General features: G+C 38.7%; 2 protein-coding genes across 2 annotated transcripts in view; both read left to right on the plus strand.

Moving 5' to 3' along the window:
- Positions 1–12,510, plus strand: part of LOC128360712 (mitogen-activated protein kinase kinase kinase kinase 5-like) — a 37,477-nt gene extending 24,967 nt beyond the window's left edge. Inside the window, exons 17-32 of the mRNA XM_053321205.1 lie at positions 614–634; positions 729–774; positions 1,414–1,567; positions 2,498–2,598; positions 2,989–3,030; positions 5,205–5,283; positions 5,413–5,489; positions 5,735–5,795; positions 6,029–6,131; positions 6,255–6,313; positions 7,842–7,945; positions 8,741–8,918; positions 9,055–9,123; positions 10,140–10,232; positions 10,637–10,763; positions 11,793–12,510. Coding sequence (XP_053177180.1) covers positions 614–634; positions 729–774; positions 1,414–1,567; positions 2,498–2,598; positions 2,989–3,030; positions 5,205–5,283; positions 5,413–5,489; positions 5,735–5,795; positions 6,029–6,131; positions 6,255–6,313; positions 7,842–7,945; positions 8,741–8,918; positions 9,055–9,123; positions 10,140–10,232; positions 10,637–10,763; positions 11,793–11,889 — 1,411 coding nt within the window. The 3' untranslated portion in view covers positions 11,890–12,510. The remainder of the gene's footprint in view (positions 1–613; positions 635–728; positions 775–1,413; positions 1,568–2,497; positions 2,599–2,988; positions 3,031–5,204; positions 5,284–5,412; positions 5,490–5,734; positions 5,796–6,028; positions 6,132–6,254; positions 6,314–7,841; positions 7,946–8,740; positions 8,919–9,054; positions 9,124–10,139; positions 10,233–10,636; positions 10,764–11,792) is intronic.
- Positions 12,511–13,336: 826 nt separating this feature from the next.
- zmp:0000000529 (WD repeat-containing protein 20) lies at positions 13,337–25,623 on the plus strand. The gene is made up of 4 exons (XM_053321196.1): positions 13,337–13,947; positions 17,672–17,854; positions 18,643–20,046; positions 24,927–25,623. Exons 1-4 carry the CDS (start codon positions 13,528–13,530, stop codon positions 24,972–24,974), a joined length of 2,055 nt encoding a protein of 684 aa, XP_053177171.1. The 5' UTR covers positions 13,337–13,527; the 3' UTR covers positions 24,975–25,623.
- The last annotated feature ends 744 nt before the right edge of the window (positions 25,624–26,367 follow it).

Below are 26,367 nucleotides of genomic sequence, written 5' to 3' on the forward strand. Positions count from 1 at the left end.
GACATCACACTATTACAATTACACCAGATCCATGTTGAACTAAAAAAAAAAACCCAAAGTACAGCATTTAAGTTATTAAATCCAAAACACTGCTGGTAGCCTGAATTTGATGTGTTATGTTCATAGCTAAATATTTTGCAAACTCAGATAATCACATGGACATTTTTCCTATTTATGAGAGCTAATGATAGCACTTACTTAACCCTTACCCATTTTTACATTTGAGAGCTTACCCACAGTTTACAAAAATTGAAATAAAATGCATAATTGTTTTATTTTTGTGCAGCTGATACACATGTTTATATATGCAAATGTACACAATTTTAATGCTATATACTTCATATTACATAAAATGTTCTTCTGGTCCATAAAATAGTGTTTGTGAATTTGTTTTCCATAAATAAATAGAACACACTCTGTTTGCTCTCTGACAGCTTCACTAAGGATTAATCAAACATTTATTAATGACTGATGGGTCATTTCTGAATGTGAATTGATGTAGAGAATAATTATGAGTCTGAGTATGAACAGTGTGTAAGGGTTAAGAAAATTATATGTACAATTTTAATGGACTACAGTGACACGTTCTCCCTTTGTCTTTCATCCACGTCAGCCCTACGATACAAGCCACCAGGTAAACTATGAAATGCTAAAAACTGTCACATGTGTATTAATGTGTATTTGAATCATGAACAAACCAGACACTGAAAAACTCTCTCTGTTAACAGTCTCATCATGTCCAATAATGAAACCCCACCTCCGCTTCCTCCAAAGGTGTGTATTGAGTGCAGGAAACAACTAAATCTATACATGGAACGTGGTTTTATCAGTGTATGTAGGTTAAGCCAAAGTCTTAATAGTCTAAAACTATTGTTACACTCTATTCACATTAAAAAAACGTAATGAAAATGAAAACTACTGTTGATATAACATGTTATTGCATGTCAATATAATCATTATCACATTTTTGGATTTTATAACATTCATGGAAAGACTAAAACTTCAGACATAAGTTGTTAAACAGCCAGTTTTTAGTACATTTTTTTCAAGAGGTCAGACCACATTTGATATTTTTTCCTTTATGTTATTTCACTATCAAGCAATATTATTTGGCCGTTAATATCAGTAGGGTTTTTGTGATAACTGGAATGCATTATTCAATTAGGAGTTTTATCAAATTACTCATCATATTACTTGGAAATGTCATCAATTTATAGGAATGTTCCACTATCTAAGATCAGTATCAGAGAACTGACTGATTGTACATACTCATAAAACCACAGAAGAAGTAAAAAATAACACCCTGCTAAAGGTCAACATCAAAACCCCTTCCTGCTCTGTCTGTTTTAAATTGTTTTAAAATTACTAACTAGGTCATGAAATTTAAATATCTGCATGTTTCCATGTGCACAGCCCAAAGCACGGACCAGCTCAGAGGAAAGCATGGCGGGGGAGGATGACCGCTCGAGGAAACCCTGCTCGCTGTATGCTCCCACTCCTCTCATGAGGACCTCTAGTGGGACGCATGTCCGACCGACACCCCAACCACGATCCACACGACACTCAGGTGAGCCACTGCACATTTCTACTGTGCTTAGGTCACAACATATGAGAAGAAGTAAATATCAACATACACAATATACCTGTGAATTTGACTGTAAAGTTTTTACAATAGTACAAATAGGGTTGGGAAGGTTGCTTTGGAAATGTAATAGGTTACAGATTACTAGATAAGTGTACCCATTAAGCACCAAAATCTAAGTTCAGTGTTTTTCATGGATACTGACAAGATTTATAAGAGAGATCATTTCTTATAAAGCAAGATTTATCTCTCATTTGAAAATGTACAGTATTCATTAGTTCATTTTGGTTATTTGATCAAAAAAGTCAAAAGTCTGGCATGGGCTTAATTGTTACTGTGACACAATTTAAGTGTTCTAAATGTCATGATTTATTTACAAAATATAAAAGAAAATAGATTTCAAATCATTAAAAACAGCAATATATGTATTCAGTAACATGTTAACTATCGGCTGCGTACATGACATGTGCTCTAACCACTCGACCACCTGCGCGCCATGGATGCAAATATCAAAGATGATTAATTTTTGAATTGCCATGTTGCTGCAATGTATTACACACATCAATTGGCCTTGCCTTGTGTTTTTGACTGATCTCCAGTGTTTTTAACTTTACCAAACAGGATGCTGTGATATCACTGTTGGGTGTGGTTATGTGCAACTTCTGAACATATCCCTTAGTGATACTGGCTATGTTCAGAAATGAGGCAAATGTCATTTAATCAAAGAGGATTAAGTGAAGGGTTTAATATATTTGAACTCTGACCTTTCCACCAGCATAAGCATAAGCATTTCTGTCTAGAAAGAAGTCCATAGTCCATACATCTACCTTTGTATTATATCACACAGTTTCTCACCATGTGTTCATGTGTGTGCGTGTGTGTGTGCATGTGTGTGCTTGTGTGTGTATGATCCAGACCCTCTGTCCCTACCTGTCCACATGAATGAGAACCCAGCAGACCTCCTTCCTCCTGAGCTCCCCCCTAAAGGCATACGCAGACGGCATCTCCCATCGAAGGTAAAACAGAGGATCAAAAAATTGGGAAAAAAGTGTTTTTTCGCCTGCTTTGCACTCATTGGCTCTGTGCCTGTTATCACTTAAATGTTTGTGTCATATAAATGAATTTAATGCTTCTCCAGTCAACACTACACACTAGTTAGAACAGGAATTATAGTAGAAATATCCCCAGAAGTAACAGAAACTAAGAGTGCATTTGTGACAGGAATCAAAAGTCTGTTTATAGCACAGATAGAAAGATTAACAGAAGCTCGTATTCAGCTGTAGATAATGGAGGAAAATGAGTCACATGTATTTCCATTTCGTTTTTTGATTATCCATATCTTCTCTTTCTCCCTGTTATTGCATCCTGACACACTCATCATCAGATTTTCCCTTTTCTGTTCTCAGGACCCCGCTGAGTGTGTCAGCCCCATTATGAAGAAACCTCCTGTGAGTTTCTTTTGCTTTGACAAAATAATTCCCCCTCCTACCCTCATCTAAAATGCTACTGCTGAGCAGCTGAGATGTTGGAGGGGTTTTGTGTTTGAAGTTTGCACATGTGTGTACCATCTCTTTACCCAAGGGAGACTGTCAGAGCTTAAAATCCAGCAAATATTTATTAGAATATCTTGAGCTTTAGATCACAAGTTGGATGTTGCCCCTCTGAGATCCACATAAAACATTCAGAAAGCCACACCACACAAAAAACTGCTGTGTAATTTATACCTTTTTTAATATTAAACACAGAATACTGTTTAGTGATACCCTTTTATGATGTTATTGTTTTCATGTTTCTTCTTTTTTTTTGACGTGATAGTGGCTCATTTTGTTCAATATGCTGCCTCCAGGGATGTCTTTGTCTGTTTGCTACTGCTTTGGTCCATACTGAAATATCTCTACAGCTATTCATTGGATTTAAATGCATCTTTTTGTTATCAATCAATCATGCAATCAAACTCTATTTCTATAGCACCTTTCATACAGCTCAAAGTGCATTGCAATTAGTTGATTGACAAGCTGTGAAAATAAAGAAGTGAAAATAAATCATTGAATAGATAAAAAATAATTAAATAAATAAGTAAGATAAGAGAGAATAAGAGAAAAGGGTTATTAAAAGTTAGAGAGAAACAAATTAGGTTCAAATAGATTAAAAAGGCAAAAGAAAAGCAAAATAGAAGAAGTTTAATAAAAGTTGGACTAAAGCTAGGTTAAGAAAGACAAATGACAAATAAAATTGATAAGAAGGGTTCAACTATAGAATGATAATAATAAGATAAATAAATAAAAATGTAAAACATCAAAAACAAGCACAATAGAATAAAATGAAAAGCTATAAACTATAAACATTTTTAATCAAGAGCTACTCATGGTCTGTATATTCTCATGATTTTGGTGATCCTCTGACTTTTCTTCTAACACCATCAGCAGATCAAACTTCTGACTTATGTGCAAATGTCTTAGGCCATCACTAGCTACAGTAGCTTTGTTGTTTTAGCAATGCTATAATGACCATCCATATGCCCTCTACAGGCAAAGGTCAGTATTTAGTGTGACCTCCCTTGGCACTAAGCACATCTTGAACTATTTTGGGGAAACTGTCCTGAAGTTTTGTGAAGAAATCTTCTGGTATATTTTACCAGGCTTCTTTCAGCACTTCCCAGAATTGTTCTTCAGATTTAGGTTCAGATTTATCTTTTATTTATTCTTCTTTCCAGGTGATTTAATGTCTGTCAAATTGTGTAATCTCTGGCATTTTGAATGGAATGATATGATTGAAAGTTGGTCTTATACATATTAGCACGCTTCCAATGAGTTAAATGTGTATGTAAAGCACAAACCTGGTGTAATTGACCTTTTTCACAGCAGTCATTTTGACATGAAATAGTAGGATAAATACAGGTGTTAGTGATGACATTACTTAGGGTCCCATTCCCATTAGGTTTTAGAGAGCCTGGTTCCTGCTATTGTTCAAGTGTAAGGAGAGATCACACTAAATATTTCTGTTTTTTAATACTGCATACACATTTCCTGTATTTTCTGGTTGTAATCTATTAAAGATATTGAGAAATAATTACATATGGTCATTATAACATTGCTAAAACAACTAATCTAATGGTGGCCTAAGACATTTGAACAGTGCTGTATCTCAGCATCTACTTAGTGGATTGGCACAAACTTTGTTTTAGACAGTATTGTTCTCCCAGACAATGTATTCTAATAACATTGAAAACCCTCTGATTTTTTTCTCTTTAGCCACCACAAGGTTGAATTTTAGTTCTTTATTAAAATATCTCGACAAACTAGATTGTTGTGAAATTTGGTACACACGTTCACAGCCTCCAGAGAATGAACTGTAATAACTTCAAACTGTTCAATCAATCACAGTCAAAAGTTCATTTTATTCAATACTTTGGTTTTAAATAACTTAAAAAACTGATGATATTCTATTTAGTGCTAGTTGTAAAAATGCTAATACAAGTAACAACATTAACATTAACATTATGCTTGCTAACATGCTGAAGCATTATCATTGTGAGCAAGTGTTTATTCGTAGATAAGGCAGTAAAATAGAGTCATTCTGGCATCAAATGAATAATTTAATACCCTCACCTCTTTTTTTCCAGGTCTACTTTAAAAAGATCTTCCATGGCTGTCCTCTGAAAATAAACTGTTCCACAACCTGGGAAAACCCAGCTAACAAAGGTTGTATCATTGAATAAAACACACAGAAGCACACAGTAAATGAACTGCTCTCTCTTTTTTTAATCCTATAAAACCTTTGTTATATCTGTCTGACCAGCCTGTGTGTCTCTTTTCTTCCCCTAACCTTAGACCGGCATCTGATCCTGGGGGCAGAAGAAGGAATCTACACCCTGAACCTCAACAGCTCAGAGACCACAATGGAGCTGGTAGGATCCTTATCTAACTTACTGCAGAGCTACAACAATATTTTACAGACTTTGGGTTGGAAACAAGGTGACAGCATTGAGCCCCAGAATCTGACATTACTTTGGCACAGAAACAGTCTGATGGCACTTAATCAGAAAAGCTTTTTACAAAAGCAAATAAAAACTTTTTAAAAAGTTAGCAAAATCATTTGAGTAGAGTAATAAGGACGCAGTGAATGAATGGATGTTCTCTCTTTCTCTTTCAGTTGTATCCGGGGAAGTGTACCTGGCTCTACATCATTAATAACGTCCTCATGTCTATATCAGGTAAATAAAGAAGCATGTTGAATAAGAACTGAAAACTCATTTAGCTATAGGTGATATGCTAAGGAGACGCTCTTTCTGTTTAAAGGACATATTGAGGAGCTGCAAACAAAAGGAACAGATGTTATAATTAACAGCTCAAAAGGAATTCTGCGCCTCCTTCAGCTCTAACTCTTATAACATTTACTAATTCACTTTAGGCCAAGAAACAATAAATGCATGATGTGTGTTTACAGGTAAATCATCCCAGCTTCACTCCCATTCACTGAAGGAGCTGTATGAACAGGCTCGGAGAGACCAGAGGATGGTTCCTTTGCCGACTCATCGGCTGTTACCTAGGTAACGCTGGACTTTCTCCTCTGTATTTCATTTTTCTGTCGCTCCTTCTCTTTTTTTTAGTTTGAACAGTTTGTCTCAAAACACTTTTACATTAAAAAACTATATTATCTATTTTGTGTTCAGGAAATGTGCAGTGAGCTGTAAAATACCTGACACCAAAGGCTGCAAGACCTGCTCAGTTGGTAAGACCAGATAATGATTTTATGTGTGTGCAGAGATATATTCTTGAATTTAGGGAATAATTTACTTTACTGCCATAGTGTGTGTGTGTGTGTGTGTGTGTGTGTGTGTGTGTGTGTGTGTGTGTGTGTGTGTGTGTGTGTGTGTGTGTGTGTGTGTGTGTTCAGATGTAGTTGATAGTGGAAAGGTTCTACACTTCTTCTCTTCTATCACCTCTCTGCCTCATTAGTGTATTTATTTATTTGTATTTATTGCCTGTGTGTGAGGATTTAAATATGCCCTGTGGAGTTTTCTTGTAAACAAGCAATATGTAAGTTTGCATTCAGTGTGTTTCCTTGAAGTTTAACAAAAATGTTGATTTTCCTTAAACTGTGCATTGATTACATCCATGTTAACTAGATTGCAGTCTGCTTCTCCCTCGCCATTGTTAGCACACTGGTATATTTGTTTGCACATTACCACCACCACATATTAAAGAACAGGTTCACAAATTTTCTAAATATGGCATTAAAGGATAGGTTCACAATTTGCCAAGCCCATCCGTCAGCCACTAGATGTCGCACTATAGCACCAATATCTGACTATCAAACTCGGCAGTTCTGATCATATATGGATCAAGATTATGTTAGTGCATTCCTTATTTCTTGCTTCAAATGTTTTCACAAACATATTTCAGTGAACTGTTTAGCTGTAATTTGAGAAATGGACATGGATGTGGCCGGTGCTGCTACCAAAGCAAATAACAACACACAAAGAGCAGCACCTTTAAAGTAGCAGTCAAGAGCCCAAATGAACATTGAAATAGTTTTTTCTTGCTGTAATCATTCCTCCTGTTCATACTGACCATTAGAAGATCCCTTCATAATGCACTTACAATGGAAGTGATGGAGGACAAAATCCACAGTCCTCCTGTGCAAAAATGTATTTAAAAGTTGTCCAAATGAATCGAATCAAGTAGATATGTTTCAATGTTACAGTCTTTTTAGTGCCCATGTCCCTCTTTTTGTTACTTTACTTCCACCACAGCTCAACAGAGAAACACAAAGAGGGAATTTGATGCTAATAAGATTGTAAATGTGTCAGATATCCACTTGATATGACTAACTCAGACTGCTGAAGCCTCATATAAGCTATAATCTACTTTTAAATGGCTGTGTGGACACGCTCTAGATTTTGTCCTCCATCACTTCCATTGAAAGCACATTTGAAGGAGATCTTCTAATAGTCAGTATGAACAGGAGGAATGATTACAGCGAGGGAGTTATATAGACAGCGTGATACCAGCAGGAGGAGTACATCGTGCCACCCGCAGGCTCGTGCTGGATGTGAATCCTACATTTAATCATAAGAAATGACTCCATAGTGCTGCTGGTGGTCACAAACTCCACAGGGTCCCTTTAAACTTCACTTTTCATTTTGAAGCTACATAAGGATGCAGATGCTGCACAGTTTTCCAGTTTTCCAGTGTTGATGTGATTGATATGTGAGATAATTAAACTAAAACTTGTTTTTCTGTCCTGTCTCCTGCAGCAGATAACTCACAGCGAGGCTGTGTGTTCCTGGTCTGTGCTCTGGAGTCCAGTGTGGTGCTGCTGCAGTGGTACGAGCCAATGCACAAGTTCATGCTCATTAAGGTATGTGTATGACTACAACTGCAGATTATTCTTTATTACCAATTAATCCGCCATTTACTTTCTCGATTAACTGTTTTGTATATAAAATGGCAGAAAATTGTTACACAATCATTATAATTTTCCAGAGCTCAAATGTCCAGCCATTAAAATTTGCAAGGTCCATGAAATTAATAGAGCATTAGATCGAAATCCCAAAACCTCTTCCTGTAAAGGAGGAGGAGGGGCGGGGGGTGTTAAATAAAACATTAAAATAAAATAGTATAAACGTACATATAAAATAGTTATAATAAAATAGTTTTTCTTAATCTTGCACTACAGGTGAAACTTTATATGAAAAAAGTGTGCAAAATAAAAGCATAAAAAACCCATAAATGCTAAATAGGTTTTAAATGCTACATATATATACATGTGGATAGAAAAATGATACCAAAAAATATGTCTAAGTTCAGATATTGTATGGTGTGATTCCATTGGATGATTGTTACTTGTCTGTGTTTTATTTTTTACATTTTTTTATTAGACTGTTAACACTGACAGCAGCTAATTAAATGACTGCTGGAAGGAAAATAAAACATTTTATGGTCGCCATTAAATTTAAGGGGTAGTTTTAGACCTTTGAGCATAAAATGAGATGAGTTCTGAGGAGAGACTTATTGGTACCCTGAGTTATATGCCCTCCTGTGGCTAAAAGGTTGCAGTTTTAAGTGTTTTGGGGCAAAACACTTAAGCCATCTGCTTTGTGAGCTGCACTCCGTGAGATGAAAAACGACTAAATACCCAAATCTTGACTTGCAGAATTTCGACTTCCCCCTGCCCAACCCTTTGCGGGTGTTTCAAATGGTGGTGGTGCCCCAGTATGAGTACCCACTGGTGTGTATTGGTGTCTCTCGGGGGTCCAACCCCAACATACCAGTCATTGTAGATTACATCAACCTCAACTCCAACACTTCCTGGTTTACCAACTCTGGCTTGGGTAAGTGGAGACAGCATCATTACGTCCAGCTTTTGAGAGAAATGAGGGACAAACATTCCGCTTATGTCTTTGCTAGTTTGCTGTTGTTGTTAATGATGGCAGTACGATGTTTGTGTGTGTGTGTGTTTGTTTACAGAGAAACCTTGTGCAGATGTTGTTCAAGTAAACCAGTTGGACAGCAGCTCACTGCTCATCCTCGTAGAAAGTAAGTAAATGCAATTTTCTTTTAAAATCAGTTTATATTATCAGGAATTTATTTACATTGTAGATTTATATGATTGCAAATTATTTTACACAGAGATTTTTTATTGTATATTGTATTTTATTTCATTTTTATTCTTATTTTTTTTTATCACTTTCACCATTACAAGACTACTGTTGTGTCAATTTTGAATTTCTCCCTAGGGGACCAATAAAGTTACCTTACCTTATAAAATAGCTTTCAGACATTATACAGCTGTGCACATCACAACACAAATTTGAAAATGTGTAAGACTTAAAATATTTTAAAAATAAGATGATTAATAAATATATATGAATTTTGTAATGGACGGAAAGAAGGTTGGTGGTGTTATAAACCCTACACCTTTTCCGTCAGAAACTGCCTTTTTTATTTAGTTATTTATTTACATGTGTATTTGAGTTACAGGCATTTAAAAATGACAGAAATAATCAAAACTTTAAAAAAACAACGGACATTACCAGTTCTGACTTCTAAGAAATACTATTATTAAATCAAAACCTCTTTGTTCCAATACATTTCATAAGACACCATGTGATTCATGGTTTTCCAATGTGTTGGGTTGCATTACATTGCACAGGTGTTGATATTAATGTGCCCCTTCCCCCCTTATCATATTAGAGAAGACATGCACCCCATTATGGTGCAATATGTCATGATATTACTGTACTGTTTCTATTATTGTATTACTGAGTCAAATTCCTACATCAGTCATTATGTGTACAAAGGTAAAAATAATCAGGATATTAGTGGGATATTGATATCAAAATACCAATAAATTAAAAAAAATGTTGGCATTTATTCTTCTTTAAGTTTGTGGCAGATATATATATAGACAACGTAATGATCTGGCAATAATTGTAATAATGTGATTTATAATGAATGCATAAATTCAGTGTTATATGTCCTCATCTACTCACATGTTTCCATACTGATGTAACAGGTGATAAACTGTCGACTACCCCCCTCTATCTCCACAGGGTCAGTACATATAGTAGGCCTGGAGGGAGAGCAGAAGAGCAACAGGTCTATGTCCTATGAGACCACCTTCGCTCATGAAGTGGAGTCTATAGGTGAGTGCATCCAGTGACAAATCCAGTGACAGTTAAAGGGGAAGTTCACCAAATTTCTAAACATTAAAAGTCTGTTTACAGGTATTGCATATGTGAAAAAAGGTGTATAAAGCCTTTTGTGACTGCAGAAAGAGCTGTGTCAGGTGATGTCAGTTGAGTCAGCATCAGTTGGGATTGAAAAAAGTTATATTATTATAAGTTATATTAGCAGCTAGTAGCATAAGACACCTGAATTTATGCAGTTGAGTGAATTGAGTTGAGAAGAAATGGAATAAAAAAGTTAATTTCTCTGATTCTGCTGCACTTGATTTAGATTTGTATCTACCACAAGTCCACAATGTTATAGGGGTGCATTACCAAATCCAAGTTAAGCATTGACTCTGTTTTTCTGTCAATTAACCCAGTGTATTTGGAGGACACGCTGTTAGCAGTGTGGCGTCATGGCTGGCAGAGGAAAAGACAAGGTTTCACTGAAGTGCTGGAGGAAACCACAGACGCAAGGAAGATCTACAGACTGGTGCAGTCAGACAAGTATGGCATATCTTCACTCGCTGCTCACTGCTGTGTTGCAAAAGAGACCTTGCAGCATAGCAAATAAAAACAAAGATAAGACACGTCCTGTTGCTTAGATCTTTATTTAGGTTTTTGCAGGTGGTGCTTTTTTCTTTATCTTGTTCGGACATGGTGCTGCCCAATAATCAGCTCTGCTTCTGTTGATGTCAAATGATAACAAATATAAAACACATAAAAAAACACCAATAGCTATGCTTTGATTAGACTGATATTTCTAATATTACACATCTTGGATTTTATCACTGAGGAACCGTTTGATGTGATAAACAGTTATTGAGGTGAAACTGAGGTGAATATCAGGAATATATTTAAATTCAGCAATTAATCTGAATATTAGATTATATTCTGGTTTTGCATCTTCATTCATAACTTGCCAGGGTTGGGAAGGTTACTGTAATAGGTTACAGATTGTTAGTTACCCTACTTAAAATGTAACTATTTCAATTACTTCATCAAAGTAATGTAACTTATTACATTTGATTACTTTTCTAAGTGTACACATTAAGCACCAAAATCTAAGTTCAGATGTTTTTCATGGATACTGACATGATTTATTATTATTTAAGCGAGATTTATCTCTCATTTGAAAATGTATTCATTAGTTCATGTAGATTTTGGAATATAAAATAAAGAAGGCTTAAAAAATATTGATTTCAAATAATTAAAAACAGCAATATATGTATTCAGTAAGATGTTAAATATTAAAAAATGAGGAAAAAACCCTCCTGAGCAAAATCTTAAAGGTCTGATTTCAGATGTATCCCCGTTTGTTATCAACATTTTCATAAGTAACTGTATTTTAACTACACATTTTCTCAGTAACTGTAACAGATTACAGTTACATTACTTTGTAATTAGATTACATAACACTGTTACATGTAACTAGTTATTCTCCAACACTGTAACTGACATCAGACTGATACTGTCCTGCATATTAACAGTATCCCTGCTTGACATCCTCTGACCTACTTAACCTTCTCGCTGCAGGATGGTCGTCTTGGAGACGCACCAGATAGAGGACCAGGCGGGGCTGTCCAACCTGTATGTCCTGGAAACTGCTGAGAGCTACGTCATGCTGCCCTGACTCTCTCGTCTGCTAGTATATGACATCATGGGAAACTCCCAACACCACTTCTAAATGAATGCCTCTACCCAGGACTTGCAGCATTCAAGGAGAACAGAATGAACAAATCTGTCATCAACATTTGGATCTTCCATCGTCTGTTATGATTTAACTGTGACGGGAACGGATGCATCACTGCCACAGTGTTTTATTTTCTAAATGGAAGACAGGAACTATGTCATAAGGAAGTGATGACAGGATGTTGCAAAGTCAAACCAACTCAAGATGATTGTAGTGTTCTTGCCTTTAATCCCTTACACAGAGAGGGGAGCCTGCTCTTATTTATCCAAATTTCACCTCGGTTTGTGAGATCCAGAACAATCTCCTGAATCCAGACATCTGAGAAAACCCTAAATGAATAGTGAAGGAAGGTCCTCCTCTAACACTAAAGAGGAGTATCTACTTTCTTCTGCCACAGCATTGTTGATACAAGCAGCAGCTTCCTAAAGACACTTCATATAAAGCATAAAGGACTGGAGCAGAGCAGCACTGCTGTTGCTCATACTGTGTGTTTTGTGTTTTTATAACCTGAGTTTGTATGTCAGTGTTGGATCGAAGATACACACTTGCCACTGCCGCTACACTGTAATAAAGTTAATTAACACAAGATGAGGTGAATTGTATTGATCTTGGAGGGGGAGTGGGGCAAATCAGTTACAGTTAATGCAAGGTGAAAGATAATTAAGTAATCTCTGTTAGTGTGTTTAGATGGTGTGATTGGGTCACATTTGACAAGCTGTGGCTATGTTGATTTGCTTACAACCCCCTCATGCACATTTATTAGTCTTCAGAAAACTAATAAAATGGGCATGGGGGGTATTATCGAGACAACAAATGTGAACTAACTGCTAAACACATACAATCAATAATATCTGCATCTGCTTTTACAAGCCACTGCATTCTGTTTTAGACAAAATCTTTACTTTAATTTAATTTAATCATTTTTATTGTATTCAGGAAGAGAATCTTTCTTTAAAAAGTCAATGTGAGCGTGTCAGATTTCTGCAATTCAAATGAAGCCCTCTCTTGTGGCACTAATCTCTTTCCATAAAAAGACACCACATAATGCATTTTAAAGAGGTACCAGTAGAAATAAAAAATTATAGCTAGGGTCCTGAAAGCAGTAGACCCTGTTGTTTTCCTTGATCCTACAAATCGTATCTTTAGGTGGTCCTCCTGGTGTCACCGGGAGGTTGATAAATCTAGCAGGGCCGGATAAGGGCCGGACGCCTTCTCTTTAACCCCCGACACATTTGTGGGAGTGCGCAGTGCCAGACTGGGCCAGCAGCCGACGCATCATTGATCGCACGTATTTACGCACGCTGGATGAACGGAGGCAAAGAGCTGACCGAGGATGATGCTTAGACCGGCTCGGAAGGGCTTTCTCTCGGGGTTTATGTATCAGGCAGCAGCGGTATGGTGGCCGGTTCTGGTGTAAAATGCACTGGAGCAGACCGGGTGTGCTGGTCGGCCTAGCTGAGCTCGGCTGCTGCTGCTCGCCTCCGCCGCTCCCATTTCTATTCTAGTACTTTTTTTTATTCAGCGTTATTATTTCCAGGTCAGAATCACAGTTTCCTGTGCGGCTTGTTTGTACTAAAAATGGCCGGAGATGGCGGTGCTCTGAAGGATATCAATGAGATTAAATCCCAGTTCAGGACCAGAGAGGGCTTCTACAAGCTGCTCACCCTCTCGGACTCGCAGCAGCGGGGCGGGCTGCCGCGGGGTCCGTCCGCCGGAGCCACGCTGGGCCCCGGGGCTGGAACCGGTCCGATACCCGGTGGAGGGGTCGGGCTGCTGCAGGGGCCCGGGGCTGCCGCCGCCGCCGCTGCTGCTGCTGCTGCCGCCGCCGCCTCCTCCTCTTCCAATGCCGCAGCCAACTCCTCTCCGGCAGGTTTCCTGCCGCCGGTCCGGGTCTCCATGGTCAAGCTGCAGCCCGAAGACCCGAGCGAGGAGTCGGAGAGGGTGTGCTTCAACATCGGCAGAGAGCTGTATTTCTACACGTACACCAACATCAAGAAGGTGAGCTTGCTCTTCTTCCTCCGCTCTTGGCCGGAATGACAGGCGTAGCTTAGCATGCTAGCCTTGAACTGCTGATTTGATGCTATTAGCTCGTGTTTCATCATTTTTTATTTTAACAAAAAAAATGGAGCCTCTTTGGCTGCTAATGTTACACACAGCTGGAGAACATGCACGTATTAAACATGTGAGTGTTATGTGCAGTGCAGCAGAGGGGCAGACCATGTTGACTGAATAGACAGTGAATGGTGCATCACCCAGACGGATACAGGGCAACAGTGTTACTATAGGATCAGTAAACAGACAGGAAGGCAATGACAGCACTCTATTCACTGCCTTTATATTAGAAACCCTCCATGAACTAAAGACAGTTTATTCTCTCTGCTGCAATTTTTAAATGTTAATATGGATCTGTGCTTTGCTTTGAATCACACAGTTTGAGTTTTGGAGTTGCTGTAAAAGTACTCATATTTGAAGTGTAATGCAAGGTGACTCAGTTAGAAGCAGGTAGGCTACATTCACAAGAAAACTATTGATTTTTAACGCTTTAAAATCTTAATGTAGTCCTCACACTGCACCACAGGCTCATAAAGAAGTAAAAGTGTGGAAAAACATTATATTTGGCAATGTTTTTAACTATTTAGTGGCAAACATATGTGCACATGACAGAAAAAGGAGTGGAAGGAAGGAGTAGTATCTGCATTTGCTCCTCCTTTACCCAGCTTGGTTTTAGCATTGATAGTATTCACCAAGGATCTTTATTAGAGAGCTGAAAGTGCTCTCAACTAGCTGCACCACTAGCTTCTTAATGAGGAATGTTAATAACCCATTTAGGAGGAATTAGAGGACAAATCTAAAAAGGTTTTCCTTCTAATATGGACATGACATGGATCAATGAGGGAGAAGGTTGTAACCGACTACAATTTTATGTCAAGACTTTAACTTTCACTGCACACTGTCTCAGGTTCAGTATGAAATCACTCCATAAATATAATGAATGTAGTTAATCTGCCAGGAATGTGTGTGTCTTTATTACTGATACAGATCCTGCATGTGTAGATGACAGAGGAAACATGTCACGATTAATATACAGCAGCACATTCAGTATTTAGTTGGTCTGCAGGCAGCATGACGTGCAGTAAATTGTACTCCATATCCTCAGGGGTTCCCAATCTTCCTTATGTCAGCTAACCTTCCTGAGGTTTATACACAGTTTTACCTGCTACCAATACAACACGATTTAACTAGAGCTGCAACAGTTATACAATTAATTGAATAATTTATCTGCAACCAAAATCACAGTTTCAGTCATTTCTCAAGCAAAAACTCTTTTGATTTTGGATTGTTATACAGAAATTGAGCAAATGGATCAAGGATTAAGGATGTTTACTGTCACCACAGTAGGGCTGGGTATCTCAGTACCTTTTAAGGTATCGACTGAAATAAATAAATACCAAGTAGTATCAGAACGTCTCCCGTCAAACAATACCTGCAATCGATCCTTTTTGTATAATATATTAACAGAAAGCATGTGATTGGCTCACTGCCACAGCAGCTACAACCTGTCTGTGGTGGTGAAGTAGTGGTTGCATGTCAGCAGCCAAGATGCCACCTAAACGTTCTACAGTGTGGCTACACTACATGCCTGTTACACTGGATAAAAGCAGGTACACAAAATGTGTGATGGGTATCGAATGAAGTACTCAATTGCTTTCGGTATCACTTTAAGGGTACTTGGATTGGTACTGGTATACTCCAGCCATGTTGGTACATGAAAGAGAACAAAATATCATACTCAGGTCCAGGCGTAGAAATCAGAGGTGAAATTTATCTTACATGTATCATTTACATGTAATAAATATTAATGCAACTTTTGGAGAAAACATTACATTAGCATGAAAACTCATGTCTCTCACATCTGGCCAACACCCAAACTCCCCTAATAAGGTCACCACTGGTGCCGGTATGATCAGGTGTACGGGATCGATGCATAATCATATTTGTTGTGCATTGCCTCTTGAAAGTTATTTCATGATAAAGTGTTTATTAAGCATTTATTAATTTGCAAGACAATAGAGAAGTCACACCATCTGCAGATGTCCTGAAATTGGTTGAAAAGTTTGGTTTGTTTTGTTTTTTTGCATTTGAGCACTAAATCACTGCTCACTGGGGAGCCTTGTCTACTTCTTCAGTCTCATATTTCCAACAATATTATAATGGTATGGTTGGTATTACTTGGATAAAAATATATCAAACTTTTTGATTATATAGCTGATTAAATAGACTTGTACTTAATACAAAAACACTAAACATTTCCTTCATGTTTTATATTATAATACTATGACTTTATGCATGCCTGACAAAGTTGAGAAAATTTAAGTTAAGTTAGCTGCAAAACGTGCTATTTAAGAAAAAATGTAATAACTGGGAGGTTGGCCCGTCACAAGATTTCATAGCCAAGACTTTGATATTTCAAAATATATTTATTCAGCATAATTGAAGAGTAAAATCCCAATCCTCCCAAAATAAAGTTTTGTCCCAGTTCTGGGTTAAGTAAAGTCAGTAAATGATTATTTATTAGTCATCATGAGTCTGTTCTGTCCCAATATTTTATTTGTATCATGGTTGATTGTGACTCTAACATGGTGGACATTAAGACCATGTATATTTCAAATCCTGACAGTGAGGAGTACATTATAATCTAGACCCTCATAGATCAGGTGTGACCTCACCTTACCGTGTTCTGGTGTGGAGACCAATAATACGAGAGAGAGAGATAGAGAAAGAGAGAGAGAGAGAGCGAGAGTTTCCAATCTGGAAATACACCTGCAGCCATGTTGATTTCTGGTCTCGTGTGGCCTCTGTCGGTGGAAACATCAGCAACTCTTGTATGATGGATTTCTCCCTGTGTGATTTTTCAATGTCAGAGCACGCAGCAGCACAAGAAAGAAACCTTCATTCTTCTTCATTGTGACACCAAAACCTGACATTAATCATTGATCTTTTAGATAAATGAAGATGTGGTTTTCCATCAAACTCCACTGGAAATATCTCAGTGTGACTTTTTGTCATCTATGCATTATAATGGATTAATAAAAATAAGAAAAAAACAAATGACATGGCAACTCACCTCTCACACTCGACTTCAATGAGGAAAGAAACAGTTTCCCAGTACAGTATCGTCACACTCACACTCAGACATACAAGCATCTGCAGAGGAGTGAACCCCGAACAGTGGGGCAAATACTTCTTCTTTCACACCAACCTCTAGGAGTTACTGTGACTACTGTGACTACTGTATGCATGATTATACCCAAAAATACATGGCAATGCTCCAGCATTAAAAGATGATTCTTGCTTTTCTTTCATGCAGGAACATACTGTTCAGACACACAAACGTGATCTCTACAACTGTCGCAAAGCATTTTAACCTTTCACGCACAAGTATTATATACACAATCATTTGTTTGCATTCAACATGAACAAATCATTCCCTTCAGAGCCCCTTAAAATATTAGCCGCATTGTCAGCAGATGTTTCTAGCTGTGGTAAATTGTTTCAGTACCGGTTTGTTGTTTTCCAAAGTGTCCTCTGGGACTAGCCTAAACCACCCTGAGGACCTCTAAATGTCCCTGAAACTCACATCTTGGCAGGTGTTTTGCCTGTGCATCACCATTCTCCTCTCCTGTCTCCTTCTTTTTCTTTTTTTTTTTGGGACCGTCTGCAGGCTGTAGACCTCAGCAAGCCAATAGACAAGAGAATCTACAAGGGGACTCAGCCGACATGTCACGACTTCAATCAGTACTCTGCCACAGCGGAGAGTGTAGCTCTCATCGTGGGTTTCTCGGCTGGACAGGTCCAGTATCTCGACCCCATCAAGAAGGAAACCAGTAAACTCTTTAATGAGGAGGTATTGTATTTGTCTGCGTATGTCTGCAAATATTAGATTTTCATCTGTGTTAGGGAAAATTGTGATTGAAGTTTGCTACATTTCAGCAGAGGTAGCTATTTCTCATTCTTTGTATTGATTTTTTTTTCTTCCTACTTTGGATGCCTCATTTAGCCTTTGGAGGCATTCAAACACTATATTCATGCTTTGTTGTATTCATATTTTTCTCTGCATCTACTGAACTGCATTTATCTGTTTAATGGGAATCTCCTTAATGGTATTCCCTATTAAATTTAAGAGGTTGGGAGTGTACATTTGCACTACTGCATGCAGACTTTCTGTTTGCATATCTTCTGAATCTGTTCACCTCCCTGGGATTTACTTTTCTAAATCTTTTTCACTGGTAATCTCCCACTCCCCTGGTTTTCTCTCTCGGTTGATTTCAGTCTTTTTCTTCGTCCCTGCTGCAGCTCACACTTGTTTCTAGCTCTCTGCAGGCATTCCTATGCTTTCTTTCTGTGTGTGCTTCTCTCTGTAGTTTATATATCTATATTCTATATGTCAAATTTAGCTAGTAATGATTTGACTCTACCCTGTGTCCAGTTAATGGCCCAAATATAAAATCAATGTATTCATCATATCTTTATTTTACTCTTACTTTTATTCTTGTCTCCCCCGTGCCTCCTTCTTTCCTCCCCTTTAATCTTCTTTCAAACTCATCTTAAATCCTTCTTTCTTTCCTATATTTTACAAAATCTCTCCTGTCATCTTCCTCTCTGTCCCCACCTTTCATCCTTCCTGTTTTCTAGAGGTTGATAGACAAATCTAAGGTGACGTGTCTTAAATGGCTTCCCAAGTCGGAGAACCTGTTCCTGGCCTCCCATGCAAGCGGCCACCTCTACCTCTACAATGTGGACCACCCATGTGGCACCACGGCCCCACAGTACTCTCTGCTGCGACAGGGTGAAGGCTTTGCCGTTTACGCCTGTAAAACTAAGACGCCGCGCAACCCGCTTTTGCGATGGGCCGTGGGTGAGGGAGGCCTCAACGAGTTTGCTTTCTCCCCAGATGGCGTGCATGTGGCGTGTGTGGGCCAGGACGGCTGCCTGCGTGTCTTCCACTTTGACTCAATGGAACTGCAAGGAGTTATGAAGAGTTACTTTGGTGGGCTGCTGTGTGTGTCGTGGAGCCCCGATGGGAAATATCTCGCCACAGGTGGAGAGGATGACCTGGTTACTGTCTGGTCATTTGCAGAGAGCCGCGTGGTAGCAAGAGGTCATGGTCACAAGTCCTGGGTCAATGTGGTGGCGTTTGACCCCTTTACGACATCCCTGGAAGATGAAGAGCCCATGGAGCTTAGTGGAAGTGAGGAGGACCTCCACCAGGGGGCACCAAATAACTCCATGCACTTTGGCCGGGTTCGAACAAGCAGCACGTTGTCGCGTCTTTCTCGGCACAGCTCTAAAGGCGGCGGCTCGGCAGCAGTCACATACCGGTTTGGTTCAGTGGGGCAGGACACTCAGTTCTGTCTGTGGGACCTGACAGATGATGTGCTATACCCACGCCTGCCGCTGTCCCGCGCCTTCACTAACACTTTTGGACCCTCGCTGTCCAACTCTGGCAGTGGAGGGGTCAACAGCACCTCAGGTGGGGGAGTGGTGGAGGGGCACCATCACCCGCCCAACACTAACACCGGCACCACCACCAACCCGCCAACGCTCCCCTTACCCCTTCCTCGCTCCCTCTCGCGCTCCAACTCTCTGCCCCACCCCGCCGTGGCCAACGCCTCCAAGGGCCAAGGCGCCTCGGAGGGCGGCGGGGGAGGGGGAGGAGGTGGAGGGAGCAGTGGTGGAGGAAACAGTACCCCATTCAGCATCGGTCGCTTTGCCACGCTGTCACTCCAGGAACGCAAGTCGGACAAGTCTGGTGGCAGCGGTGGGGTGGAGAAGGAGCACAAGCGTTACCACAGCCTGGGCAACATCAGCAAAAGCAACGATAAGATCAACGTGGCGCCGCGGAGCAACCGGCTGGACGCAGCCAAGGTCCTGGGCACCACGCTGTGCCCACGCATGCATGAAGTGCCCCTGCTGGAGCCGCTAGTGTGCAAGAAGATTGCACATGAGAGGCTGACCGTGTTGGTGTTCATGGACGACTGCATCATCACAGCCTGCCAAGAGGGTCTCATCTGTACCTGGGCACGACCGGGGAAGGCGGTACGGCTTTATTGAACTTTCATTCATAATACATCATGCTACATACAGTACAATTATTCTCACTGTAATCAATCTATCTGTCAGTTATTTATTCAATTCACAGATTAATTGTTCAGTCGACTGAATGTCAGTAATTGGAAGCAAAAAAAAATCACAGCCCAGCCAGCATGTCCATGTAGGCCCCAAATGGGTTAAATGCGGGCTACGTGGGTACTGAAATGGCATGGGCTTGAACTGGGCAAATTCTGCAGGTCCCAATTTTGCAGGTGGACTGACTTGATGAGCCCCATAAGGGATGTAAGTGGACTAAGTGGGCATGGGCATATTGTATGGGCCCTATATGGTTTCAGAAACACATGTTTTGTTGTTGTGTTGCCCACATGTTTTTTTTTTTTAAGATTTTGTTGGCATAGAATTATTTATCAGTGGACCGACAGGAAATATGTGACATGCACCAAAGGACCTCTTATTGGGATTCGAACCGGGGTCGGCTGCGTATATGGCATGCGCTCTAACCCCTCGACCACCTGCGTGCCCCATGGTCCCCCACATGTGAAGCTTATGTGCGCTGGCTAAATGGCCCCATTTAAAGTCCATTCTGATCCCACTTAGACACCATATGGGCAAAAACATGGGTCCCACATGTGTAACTCACCCATTGGGCCCATTTAAGGGATAAAACACATAATACAGGCACAGAAACAAACAATTAAACTGACATAGACAGTAATTGAGAAACACAGACGATAAACAAACGTATGCTATATAAATCCATGTATCTCAGTGCACACTGATTTGTCATAGTTTTGCCTTAGTGTTTAAAGCTTTAAACTAAGTACATGTTTTTATTTCTGATGGCAGGGGTTTCCAAATCTTGTGGGCCTTTAACTGGAAGAGAGTATTGACTGAATGTTGTTTTGTGTTTTGCTGGTTTGCAGTCTCCACTAACTGCGTCTTTGCTGCTTATATTTTAAAATCATTGACTAGTTCTGGGCAAGGCTATTAACACACTTAAAAATCTTTTTTTTTAATGAGAGATTTATAAAAATATAATTATGGGTAAACAAGATCTTCTAAGTCAAAAACAGTTAAGGTTAACCTAGACCAGGGATGTCAAACTCATTTTCATTCAAGGGCCACATACAGCCCAATTTGATCTCATGTGGGCCGATTTTTTTACTTTTTTATTTTTTGTAAAGTCAGTGTCTAGCCCAAATATATCTTCAGCCTTTTGAATCATCTAATTGATTGATTGTTTGTTGAATTTGACCTTGGTCAGAAATTTGCTCTGTCATTTACTGACGTACCTGACAGCTCTAATGGTTTTAAAGCTTGCTGCCAGTTCTTCCACTGATGGGACTAAAAAGGTATTAAGTGACCATTGCTGTCAGAACTGACCACTCCATTCCTTTTACATCCAATTGAATTATTCCTTTTCTCTGATTAGGCTGCCGTTTAGTAAGCCTATTGAAATGTCTCCAAAGCAATTTCCCCTTAACTGTACAAAAAAAACAACTCACCACAAAGTAGGCAGTCATAGCTTTTCTTAATTCACTGACCACTTTATTTCTGAGACCTTGTATATATTTTTTTTCTTTTAACGTGAGATCCCTCTTTTTCATTTGCTGACAAATATTGTTATGAACCCAAGACAGAGATGGTGTTTTTGTTTTTTTACCACATTTGAACAGCTTTATACATTTTGGAGTTGTATTTACAAGTCAATCCATCAAGATGTTACTTAAATCATATGTTTGTAGGACTGAATCTTAATTTATATTCTAGGTAAGACAGCTTTATTTATATAGTGCATTTCATACCTAGGGGAAACTCAATGTGGGTTAGGGTTAGGGGTTAGGTAACCCTAACCCTTTGCATAAAAACAAGCATTTAACAGTAAGAATTGTAAGCATAAAACCATACAATTAAAAAGATAAACCAATAAAACCCAATTATAGTAAAAATTGGAAATATTAAAAAAAGAACCCAATTATAATAGAAAAGAAAACAAAGTACAGAAAAATAGAAAGAAAGAAAAGAAAAGAAAAAGCTAGACTAAAATAGAGCATGAAATATGAGAGTGCAACATAAAATAATGATTTGCATTTAAATCATTAAAAGAACATACAGTGCAAATAAGATACTAATTTAAAGTGCTTTAAAAGAGGTCAATCATAAGAAACGTTTTTAACCTGCATCTAAAAATATCCACATTTGGGGCAGATTTCACTTCTGTTGGCAGTTTGTTCTCAGTTGTGTGCAGCATAACCGCTAAAAGCTACTTCACCATGTTTAGTTTGAACTCTGGGCTCAACTATCTGACCTGAGTCAGCCGATCTTAGAGCCCTACAGGGTTTATATTCTATTAGCATGTCATTCATGTATTCTGGACCTAAACCTACTAAACACCTACTTCTACTACTAGTTCAATCTCAATCTGAGGGATTTTGTTGTTTTGAATCCCATTCTGTTGATGATTGACGTTTGGTCTATAGCCAAAAAAAACGCTGGAAACATTTCTTCATCAGTTTCAATTCAAATCAAATTATGATCATAAGCATTAAATCTTGTTTGTTTAAGTTTTGTTGGGCTTTATCATCCAATATTAATATCTCCAAGAAATATAGTTTCATTGTCACAATTTAACAGTTAAAATGTTAAAATGAATCTAAGTTGACAAGACAATATCCAATATTAAACATTCTAAATCAAACGTATTCAGATTAATTTCAGAGCACTTCAGGGGTTCTCTGATATAGATCAGGACTCCCCCTCCTTTTCCTGATGACCTGTCTTTTCTATAACAAGCATACCCAGGAACATCAGTCATAGTTGTTGGAATATTATTGTTCAGCCAAGTTTTACTCTGAGCCAGAAAATTCTAATTAAAGTCTGTCAATAGATGTTCAACCTGATTTTCCTTCAATATAATACACCAAATACTTAAATGACCTGAATTAATTCCTAATTGCCATATTACCTTTGCATTGTTTACAGTTTGAAAATACCTGGTTCTTTTTTGTTTAAGTGCAGCATGACCAATAACACACATCTACTGTACTGTCTTAACATCTCTCCTGGTGAAAGTCAGCTCTGAGATGTTGCTGTTTAATAGACGGCGTGTCTTGGATGGTGTCCAGAGGTAGTATAGCCTACTTATTCCTCTTTTCTGCCAGGCTGGGGATTATTTCTCACACCCCAGGCAGACCAAATTGGTTTATAGACTCAAATTTAAGCTGTATCCATTTCCATAGTCGCGTGGAGGACTGACAGTCCCAGCATTTGATGTTTTACTTATAACCTAACTTATAAGGTGTATATCTCCACTAAGCAATATATAGGAATAGCAGTGTGTTTGAGACATGTCATGGGCTATTTCTTCTGTTATGTTGCACCAAGCCAATTGTCTGTTTGCCAAAAGCTGGAGTATATTACAAAGTATCCACAGCCAAAAAAAGTTCAGTCTTGCTCTTGCCAGGTAAGAGGCTTTGTCCAAGTGGAAAAACAAAACAGCCATAAGAAGGCATACAACTGTTCTCTATGTAACCTTTTCCTTTTAACCCTTACATACTGTTCGGGTCAAATTTGACCCATTTTCACATTTGACAGCTGTAAAAACACCCCAAAAGTCTTTTACCCTAAAATTTGACGACGTTTCCTAAAGTGGCCCAAAATGCACAAACATGAAGATATTTTAAAATGTTATACTTTTGTGTAGGTGCTACACATTTTTGTCTATTGAGGCAGTTTGAGGTCAAATATGACCCATATCTATTGACATGACTTTTAGTTAAATGAATAGTTAATAGTTTTAATAAGATAGTAGTTATGCAGATTTCTTTTTATGATGTAGCAGTGAAGACTGATGGTTCTAATGGTTATACAATAAACCCCACAGTTCCATAACATACTTTCACTTTCAATAAAATACATTTCAATCATTATTGCTATGTTATATTTTCATGTTTTAGGTCAAATAGGACATGATATTGTGTGATAGTAGCAGTTTTTCCCCAAAAACAAGTGGTGTAAAACCTAAAAAATACACTCTCTCTGCTCTCTGAAACATTAATCAAGATTTAATCACACATTTATTGATCAGTCAGATCAGCTATTGATGCTTTGTAAACAGATCTGTGGTTCAAAATGTGGTATAGACACTGCAGGTCTTAATTCCAAAAAATCCGATATGTATCCGATTCAATACCACATTTGAAAGTGGCCTGACTCAGATTTGGAAATGTCAGATTCAATGCGACTTGTGCTGTTCACATTGTCAGAAACAAATCAGATATGGGTCACATTTGAGTAAACAAATCGGATTCAGGTCACTTTTAACTGCGGTGTGAACGTAGCCTTAGACACTTATAGATTCTTGGACCGGGTCACAACTGACCCAGAACATACTGCAAGGGTGTACAATATGAACAGTATGTAAGGGTTAATCTGGATGAGATAGTTGAAAGACACTGACCAAAACAGGCGTGGAGCCGATCAAACCATCTTAAACTTTGTCATTCTCTTTTAAATGAGTAAATCCAGAATAAGCATCCATTATAAATCATAATTAGACAACAACACTGAACTTTGGGAAGTTCATAAGTACAGTGATGTAATGTAAACAAGTCCTTTTCTTGCAGGTCAGGTTATTTTGAGTTTATTTTTTAAAGGGTCGATATTTCAGGCTGCAGCACCTCCAGAGCTAGAGAAATGACTCAACATTTAGAGATTATTTCACCCTTCGTCTTCTCAAAAACAATTTCTTTTTATGTTCCTGCTCCTACAAGTGGAGTGGAGAATGTATTTTTCTTGCTGTGATTGTCCCTGACTGTCTAACTTTTACTATTATGTTTTTTTTTGTCTTTCTTTCTCTTGTTCAGAACTTGACAGCACAAAACGGTAACTCTCCGAGCGGCACAGTGGTATAGCTGGAGGAGAAGCTTTGCACTCATCCCCTCCCTCCACCTCCGTTGTCTTCTGTCTGTCCGACAGCCTCTCCACCCATCCTCAAAAATTTCAAATAAAGGGGCCAACAACCAGAGACCGTACCCTACCACTGCAGTATTATACCCTCAGTGTATCTCTGTTCTTGCCATGACCAAAACCCTGTTCCTTAATGATTTACTCTCATGATGGACACATAGATGGGAAACTTTTGATGCAACAATTTTATGTAAGATGTCAAAATCCGTTACAAGACTAGCCAGGACCACTAGGATACTAGAGCATATCAGCTAGTTAACCATTAGCCATCAGTTATTTGCTTAGACTCAGTTCTGATAGCTAGCTGCAATTGACCATATACACTATATAGCGAAAAGTATGTGGACCCCCCCTTTGTCTTGGGCTGTTTAGGTTGGGTTTGTCTTGGGCTGTTTATGTTGCTTTATGAAGCCTATTAGTTTGAGTGAGGGCAGCAGCATTTGATGTTTTTTCAACCAACTTGCAGCAGTTTGAAGAAAACGTTGTCTTGTTTCAAGATGATGGTGCACCTGTGCTCAAAGCCAGATCCATTATGAAATGGTTCTCCTAGTTTGGTGTGGAAGAACTTGACTGGCCACTACAGAGCCCTTAACCTTAAGCCCATCCAACACATTGGGGATGAACTGTAAGCCAGGCTCTTATTGCTCCAATATCAGTTTTACGCCTCACTAAAACTCTTGAGGCTGAATGGAGCCTGGCTCCAGGAGTGTTCAAAGTGTTCCCAGAAGAGTGAAGGCTGTTTAAACAACAGATGAATGCCTATGATGATATGAGTTTCATTCTCAGTAATCACATATGGGGGTAATGTTCAGGTGTCCACCTTCTTTTGGCCATGTTAAACTTACAACTGTAGTTACATGACTTTAGTTGTTCTTCTTATCACAATGTTTTGTGCTTTATCAAATATGAAGATCTACTGTAGCTTCATGCTTAATAAGTAAGTGAGGTTGGATTTAAATAAGTGATAATGTACCATATGATATGGTGGCATCCTTCATCTCATGTCTGTCATTCTCTGCTATGTGAACTTCAGTGTGTCATTTTGCCACAGAAAATGAAGGTTTTCATTAGGAGTCATCCACTTTTAAAGTTTCAATGTAACCTGGTGTTTCGCTAGAGTTTAATGATTCTAATGGACACCTGCCAAAAAACCAGAAACTCAGAAACTAGTACGATTTATATGGCACCTTTTGTCACAATTTGAAATGATAAATGTCTGATTCTTGGTGTTATTAAGGTGGTCAGCAGTTGTGCTAGAGCTACTATACATTTTACTTGCTCTTAAGAGTTTCCCACCTAGTGCCACTGTGGGAGTAAATTTTATTCCCCAGTGCTTCA

The sequence above is a fragment of the Scomber japonicus genome, chromosome 6 (genome assembly GCF_027409825.1).
Source record: "Scomber japonicus isolate fScoJap1 chromosome 6, fScoJap1.pri, whole genome shotgun sequence".
NCBI lineage: Eukaryota > Metazoa > Chordata > Actinopteri > Scombriformes > Scombridae > Scomber > Scomber japonicus.

Coding starts and splice junctions, on each gene's coding strand:
- zmp:0000000529 (XM_053321196.1), top strand. CDS start 13,528: ATGGCCGGAGATGGCGGTGCTCTGAAGGATATCAATGAGATTAAATCC. Junction 13,948..17,671: donor CGTACACCAACATCAAGAAG/GTGAGCTTGCTC, acceptor GACCGTCTGCAG/GCTGTAGACCTCAGCAAGCC. Junction 17,855..18,642: donor GTAAACTCTTTAATGAGGAG/GTATTGTATTTG, acceptor CCTGTTTTCTAG/AGGTTGATAGACAAATCTAA.